This window comes from Mastigoproctus giganteus, chromosome 9, assembly GCF_048544385.1.
Source record: "Mastigoproctus giganteus isolate SK-2022 chromosome 9, ASM4854438v1, whole genome shotgun sequence".
In the NCBI taxonomy this organism is placed as follows: domain Eukaryota; kingdom Metazoa; phylum Arthropoda; class Arachnida; order Uropygi; family Thelyphonidae; genus Mastigoproctus; species Mastigoproctus giganteus.
In genome coordinates this window covers 134,786,490-134,794,356 of record NC_143583.1, presented here as the reverse complement: position 1 = coordinate 134,794,356, position 7,867 = coordinate 134,786,490, and the positions used below count along the sequence as shown (strand labels likewise).

The 7,867-nt window shown below is 31.8% G+C and overlaps 2 protein-coding genes across 2 annotated transcripts in view; both read right to left on the bottom strand.

Annotated features, from left to right (window-relative positions):
• Window positions 1-3,529: 3,529 nt before the first annotated feature.
• Window positions 3,530-7,647, bottom strand: LOC150080755 (uncharacterized). Its single transcript, XM_090381390.1, has 3 exons — window positions 7,528-7,647; window positions 4,801-4,990; window positions 3,530-4,681 (listed from the first exon to the last, which is right to left on the bottom strand). Exons 1-3 carry the CDS (start codon window positions 7,606-7,608, stop codon window positions 3,843-3,845), a joined length of 1,110 nt encoding a protein of 369 aa, XP_090237516.1. The 5' UTR covers window positions 7,609-7,647; the 3' UTR covers window positions 3,530-3,842.
• A 37-nt stretch (window positions 7,648-7,684) lies between these two features.
• The window catches only part of LOC150080754 (uncharacterized), a 161,395-nt gene continuing 161,212 nt past the window's right edge, over window positions 7,685-7,867 (bottom strand). Inside the window, exon 9 of the mRNA XM_090380807.1 lies at window positions 7,685-7,722. Within this exon, the coding sequence (XP_090236933.1) occupies window positions 7,685-7,722 (38 nt within the window). The remainder of the gene's footprint in view (window positions 7,723-7,867) is intronic.

Sequence of the window (7,867 nt, the reverse complement as noted above, 5' to 3'; positions counted from 1 at the left end):
TTCACTTTTGAAAACAATAATCCACACCAATTTATTGTGGCCAGTGGAGCACTGTACAACGTGCATGACACAGGAACATTTAAATGTAGTTTTTATAAAGTGAAATCATTATGAAATTTTCAACTGACCAGTTTTTTTTTTTTTTTTTGTTTGCTATAATTATTAGTATTTGTAAAATAATAAGAGGAGTTTACCTCAATATAGTACGTAGAACACTTCTGTATGATACTCTCCAGAAATTAAAACGAAAAAATTGAAAACTTACATTAGAGTAAAAAATAAATTTAACGCAATTAAAAAGAATCTAACGAAAATATTCAAAACAATTTTCCTTCCTAAGGAAAATTTTCGTTAAATTGATTTGAATTATGTTAAATTGGTTTTTAATTATTTATTTTTCACTCTAATGTAAGTTTTCGATTTTTTCGTTTTAATTTCTGGAGAATATCATATGGAAGTGTTCTATGTACTATACTGAGGCAAACTCCTCTTATTATTTTACAAATATTAATATCAATTTGCTCTGATTCATACTATATAATTATTAGTGTACAATGGATTGATATCCATGACTTAATTAGTCTGTATTAATTATTAAGGTGTATGGTTTGCAAGTTTAGGAATTTTATTTTTTAACTGGTTTTCATAGCAAATGAAATGTCTTAATGGGCGTACTTTTTTTTTTAGTTTGCATATGGAGCGAATATTTTTATTACTGCTATTTCATTGTTATAATCAGGCAACAAAATGATTATCAACTAGTCACTATAAAATAAATTAAATGAGAATCTGTTTCAGATGAATGTGCTTCTTAAGATCAATCTCAACTCTTATATGTAATACCTGTTATGTTATTGGAAAACAATCTTAGCAAAATGCTGTATATCATTAATTTATCAATTAACAATATCTTATCTGATATATTTATTATTACTATTAGGAATAAAATTAATATTAATTCTAGTCACTGGTGGTCACAACTTAGGTTAACACTAGAATTTTTGTAATCTAAGCTATTGAGGGATTTTTGTTTAAAGCATAATCAGGATTTGAATTGCACTTTCCAATCTAGAAAGCTGTTGACACCATGGTATTATCAGCTCCAGGAAAAACACTACATGCACAGTGTCATACTGTAGTATACAAAACAATAAATAGATACATAAATAAATAAAATATAAACTTGCAGAATGTTCCTAAAAACATTAATTATAATTCTTAACATTAACTCTAGTCACTAATGATCAATCATAACAATAATTTAAAGCAATAAAAATTTCTGCATTCAGTCAATGTGTCAAATCACTTGTAAATTCAGATGTCAAAATTATTTTGCATCACATTAAATCATAATGTTTGTGTATCTGCGTGGCATAATAAGAATACATTGTGATGCTGCTGCATTTACATTTATTTTTGCAATCTGTAGCAGCAGACAGCAGTAATTTTAACTTAACTTAGTAGCAGGAAAGCTGAGTCATAACTTTTTGCTTGGTGGCCTACTACTGGAACATAATATGGCTAGAGGAATATATCTGTAGTAGAGCTGCTAGGGTCATGCAGGTATGCTCAGTCTAAATCACTCACAAAAGTCCAGATCTGACTATAGATCTAAAAGTCTTTGTTCCTAATGATGGGAATGAAAACCTTTTGGTGTTAAAAAAAAAAGTTAATTTAGCAGTTAATTTTAATTAGAGGACAAATCTGAAGAATGAATTTATTGAAAGTATGTCAATCTATACAAATGGCATTACGATTTTGTAATATATATATTTACAGTAAAATTCTATCTATATACTGTATATATATAAAAAAAAAAGTATATACATACATTTATCTGGTCCAGGTTAAGTTTTTTTAAATGCATTTAATGACCTTGTCTCTTGTATCTGAAGCACTGCTTTAGAAATTAAACATCAAGTCTTAAGTTTCACACAAGCTGGTTGGTGGTCTACTACATGCTGAATTCATTCGCTACAGAAATAGAGCCATATTGTTTCTAAATTTGCGAACACCGGTTTGCTAACCTTCAAATGTTATAAAACTTCTTTTCAGAATGCACACATCTTAATTTTGTTAATTACTAAGCACCTTACAAGATATTGCCTTCACCAATGTTTTAAGCATTTACATGATTAATTTTTCAACTTACAGAACTTCTTTAACTGATTCTACTTGAAATTGAGCACTGCCACTAAAACTCATGGCTTCATAAAACATTCTCACAAGAGATTCCAATGTCCACCAATTCTCCCTTTCTTTCACTCCCTACCTTCCCTTTTCACACAAGCATATGCATACATGCACTCACTCTCTCTCTCTCTCTCACACTCATACACACACACACACAACTTCTACAGTATCAACATTTCATCAAGTAGAAATGTAAAGATTACTAACAGCAGACTTCTAACTTCCTAATAAACTTAATTACAGGCACTGCATTGATCAAAAAATTTTGGTGTCAGTTTTTAGCTGCATAAATAATTTATATTGTTTATTTTCCAGTACCAAACATAAACCAATAAATATAATCAACATAGTTCCTACTAACTATATACCAACCAATTTTTTTTAATAACAATATGCTAAAAGTTAAAAATTTAATAGCATCTATGAAGCAGCATTTAACATTGAAATTTCCTAACAATACAAAAAAAAAAAAAAAAAACTGTCATATTTACGAAGTTATTTTATGATAAATTACTATTAGCAATTAATTACCATTAAAACAAAATAACCCCGAGCCAGCGGGATATATGTATATAAAGGTACTTGTGTTTCTGTGTTGTTGTTTTTTTTTTTTTTTTTTGCGTTTTTTTTTTTTTAAACTGCAAATGTATATGAGTAAAGCTGAAGTAAGATGCGGAATTAAATAAATAATGATATATTTAGTAATAAATAAATGTTTGTACATGAATGCAAATCATTAAATATCCCATTGTTTTGTTCAGATTTTATCCTACTATTGCCATTCTATTTTTTTTTTTTTTTTTTTTATCCAAAATCTTACTTTGCACAAATCACATCTATTCAAAATACTTCAAAGATAATGAAACTGTATATTACAGTTAAGTACAACAAAGCCAACACGTAACCTTACATGTTGCATTTGCGGGAAATATTAATCATACATAACTTGCTTAGGATGAAAGACAGAAACGACTGGAAGAATGGCAATATTAAGCCTACAATAATAATAATAATAATAATAATAATAATAAAAACATTATATAACACATAAAAAACAGCAAACAAAATTATGCTCTCCACAAAAACCAAGCAATAAAAAAACTGGTCCAGGATGATAACAAAATACTGTATTAATAAATAGAAACAGTCCTCATTTTACACAGGTTCCACATAGAAAAAAATTGTTTTATACTGACTACTTGTCTGTAAAACATTTATATATTTAAGACATCACAACTAACACTAAAAATGACCAAAAATAAACTTGCAAGGATGCTAAAATCCTTTGCAAAGTTGTTCTTCCTTCAGACATGTATAAACACACACATACCGGTACATACAATATTAAATACAGATAATTACGCACAAGTAGCAAACAACACGTTTTACTAGCACAACTGTATTCTAAGGATTTTGACAACCTATGTACTAACTAAAAATTTGAGACATGGGTTCCTAATATTTCACTAACACTATGGCACTATCTTTATCACAAACTATACCCTGTTCATTCTGTGCTGCCCTGGTTGACTTTATCTACAGAATTTATCTTAGGTCTATATAACCTCAAACTGCAAAAATGACTACACTGGTGAAGAGGGTATAGTGTCCAACAATGAGCTACCCACATGTCACAAATCATCAAGCAGTTATTCTGTTACAGAAACATGGGTTACACTAGCCAACTGCTGCAGTTCCTTCACTTTACATCCCTCAGGAGTTAGACATGTAGCAGCAACTACTTGAAGTGCTTGATTATTATACTGTCTAGAAAGTCTTCCTGCCAGGGATATTTCCCTCATCATACCACCAAGACGAAGCTCAGGTAGGGGTTGCGGTAGATACCAGGACATTTCACTAGAACTGTGGCGTGGGACTTGGAAAAAGGCATCAGTCTGATAAGATAATCGAGATAAATAAAGCTCTAAAGCATCCACTGGGCACAAAAGTGAAATACTTTGGAAAACACAAATCTGCAGCTTGGGAATGTCAGGTGGGATGCTATCAACAATTATCTGAACATATTTTCTTTTATTTTCATCAAATTTAATACAAAAATGGTTCTTTTTCAACAGGTGCAGTACTTCCCGACTCCGGCGTCCAAGTATAAGTGTTAGAACAAACCATACTTTACGCTGTAAGCTAACAGGATTGTCATGTGAAAGTACTGTGGATGATAAAATTTTCTGGAAGTCCTCAGGCAAAATGGATGATCGACCACTAGAATTCTGAAGATTTCTAATACGTCTAAAAAATACCTCATTGGCTCTTCGGAATTCTTTGCTACGTATGATACTATATGGCTTGTTCTGGGGGGGAAGTGACAAGAAACGGCTAATGCTAGCCCGGATGGTATGCATAGTACTGGCACTATAATCATCTCCATCTGGCTTCACTAAGTGTTCATAAAAGCATTCAAGCAACACTGCCAAACAAGGCGCCTCCATGATTTCAAATTCGGGGGTACTTCCATTGGATTGTAACCAGTCTGAAATGGAGTGCATAAATTTGCTTAGAAAGCATTCAAAAAGTAATTAAAATAATCTATCTATTCTATGTATAGAAATTACTTAATTTAAAAATATAGAAAAGGGGAAATCTACAAACCTCTAAACACCTTAACTCCCCATAAAGTCTGAAGCCTGCTCCGCTGCGCTATTTCTTCCCATGTTGTACACTTCATTGGTCTACATCTCTTTGTTACTGTCAGTTCAGTAGCATCTGGAGTATTCACAATTTCTGAAGCTTCAACAATAGGCTGATCTTCGGGACTAATATCATCATCTTCCACACACATCTGGAGAGCGAGAGAAAAAAAAAAGAATAAATAATTTATTCAATCAAAGTGGAGGAATATTCTGTGAATACTGTCGACTGCCAGGCCATCTGTCAAATTCCAGAAGAGTGGGCTCTAGTGGATATATTTGAAAACAAGTTAGGGAATATGTAGTGCATTACATTATAAGCATGGTCCATTTATTTCTTAAATTAACTGCATTTTTTCCCCTTTTACTATGATTAATAGAAGTTTGAAAGTGTAAAATAAATATCCCATTACTAATTAATTAACTAACAAATATAATAGTAATTGTTTTCATATCACTTCACAATGTAATGATTACTGAACATATTCTGTAATACTTTACTTATTTCCTCCTGGATTTTTTATAAAAATTGAAAGGCAACATATATTTCAAGGATCTTCTGTGGTTTAATAAAACAAATAGCATAAACAATAAACAAACAGAAATATCTCAGATTGAAGTATCCAGCCAATAAGTCTAATAATATGTAAAGAACATTACAATTTTTGTAATGCTCTTTACTTATTTCCTCATGAATTTTAATGACAACTGAAAGATTTCACATTTCTGCTGTGATTAATACAATCAACAATATTAATAATTCATGATTTATATATTTAGTAAACTGATTTAAAAAAAAAAGGAAAACGCTCATCAAAAAGCAACCATTTCAAATGTGCAACAAATATTTTTTAGTGCATCTGCCTTGCCCATTCATCTCTCTAGCCAGCACATGGCAATAAACAACATCCAGTGCTTTGGCTAGAACAAAGGGTTTTAAACTTTTTCAGCTAGGAATAGATAAAATGTTGAAGGCATGAATTGTCATAGAAAGCAGATCACAAGAAAGTTCCATGCTCAAAAATCACAGAATTTAATTTCAACATTTAATCATAATATGTAAAGATCCAACAATTATTACATAATTTCATTCTTATTATATGGTTATAATAATATTGTCAAATACTGAGGAAGATATATAAAACAACATAAGAAAGCAATATAGAAAAATTTAATATTGCTGAGTAAAAATGGATATTTTCAAGTCAATGTGAAACTATATTTCGTGACATGCTTGCTTCAAACCCAGGAGCACAAAACACTTGGGGCTGCCTACATGGCTGCACAATGTTAACGAACGGGCTGCACATGGCCTGTGTATTACCCCCACACACACTCAAACCATAAAATAGTTACAGTAAATTGATGCAGTTAGTAGGATTATAGATAAAACAAAGCACTATTCTGCTCTTATAAACCTAATCACCCTCTCTCAAAACAATAAAAACATAAATAAGAGAAGAGAAGAAAAAGACTACACCCACCTTCAGAGGAGCAAATGCATGGAACCTCTCCTAAAGAGGCATAAGCCCACACCACCAAGGATGAAACTACTTAAATAATACAAAACACCACAAGGTAGAAAGAAGGAGCTCATAAGAACTATCTCTTCAAAGTGACACAAGCACTTATGAACTCCAAAAGGAGACGATATTTCAATCAATCATCGATCACTATCACGGCTGAATACATTGGTCAGCATCAATTTCCTCCCCAAAATAATTTCGACAGATTCTTGTAAGAAATAGCTCAAAAACTCAGATATGTGCTTAAAAAGTTCTCAATCTGTTTTCAAATATCATAGGTTAATGACCAAAAACCAAGACCTGTCGTTAAAGCTTCATTTCCTACATTCCCATTTAGCCTTTCTTCCTGAAAACTTGGGAGTGGTCTCCAATGAACACACAGTGAAAGGTTTCACCAAGATATTTCTCAAATGGAAAAAACAAAGATGCCAGGGAAAATGGAGTCCAAATATGTTGGCAGACTACTGTTGAAATCTCGTACAGGAGACACCAATGGATGATTATAAAAAAACAACAAGTTTTGTTATCAGATAAACATTTTTGTAAACAGAATAAGGTTAATAGACCCATTATTCAATATTTAGTACTGTATACAACATTTTCTTAATACAGTCCATTCTGGTTATTTGGGACACATCGGGACTAGTGCATTTTGGCCTGATTAAGCGGCTGCCCCAATTATCCGAAGTTTCACGTAAATAGTTAAAAATACAATGTATCCCCCCTTTACAATTGGTTCACTGTACAATCAAATCACGTTATGACAAACTCAACATAGTAAAGTACCGTTCACTACACAATGTGCAGTAAGCGCCGGTCATTGTGATCATGTTTGTGAATTGAATTTTAATTATATTAAACAGCGATTCTAATTAGCAAAAATAGGAGGAATATTATCCACTATAAAAGCAAAGATATATTAAGCACAAATTTACCCTTTATTACCTTACCAATTAAAAAATGTGAAAATCGGAAGAATATATGTGATAATCAATACGTACTGTAATATGTATATTACAAACTAGTTGACATTTCTTCACAGACATTTGTGGGTGGGGTGTTAAAATTTAAAACAGTAAAAAGATAAGCAATCAATAAAGAACATGGCACAATGCAAAGAAAAAAAAAAAATGTCCTTGTATGTGGAAAAATAGATAACTTACCCTAAGAGAATAGCAAACTTCTGAATCTTGCACTACATCACAACCATCTATGTCTGGGCAAGAAAACAACATCATCACCATCACTATCTAATCCTGATTCATCACTGGTGCTTTTCAATTTCTTTCTAGTACGGGTGTTGTTTTACAGAAGAAACATCTACTGGTACCATTTCATAGTAAGATAAGATGGTTTAACTGCAAAGATGGGAAAGGGGGAAAAAATAAAAATGGTGATAACAACACAAACAAAAAAAAAAAACAACACTCTCTCTCTCTCTCTCTCTCTCTCTCTCTCTCTCTCTCTCTCTCTCTCTCTCTCTCTCTCTCTCAGATTCTCTTC

Coding starts and splice junctions, on each gene's coding strand:
- LOC150080755 (XM_090381390.1), bottom strand. CDS start 7,608: ATGGTGATGATGTTGTTTTCTTGCCCAGACATAGATGGTTGTGATGTA. Junction 4,991..7,527: donor AAGTTTGCTATTCTCTTAGG/GTAAGTTATCTA, acceptor CTCGCTCTCCAG/ATGTGTGTGGAAGATGATGA. Junction 4,682..4,800: donor GGGAGTTAAGGTGTTTAGAG/GTTTGTAGATTT, acceptor ACTCCATTTCAG/ACTGGTTACAATCCAATGGA.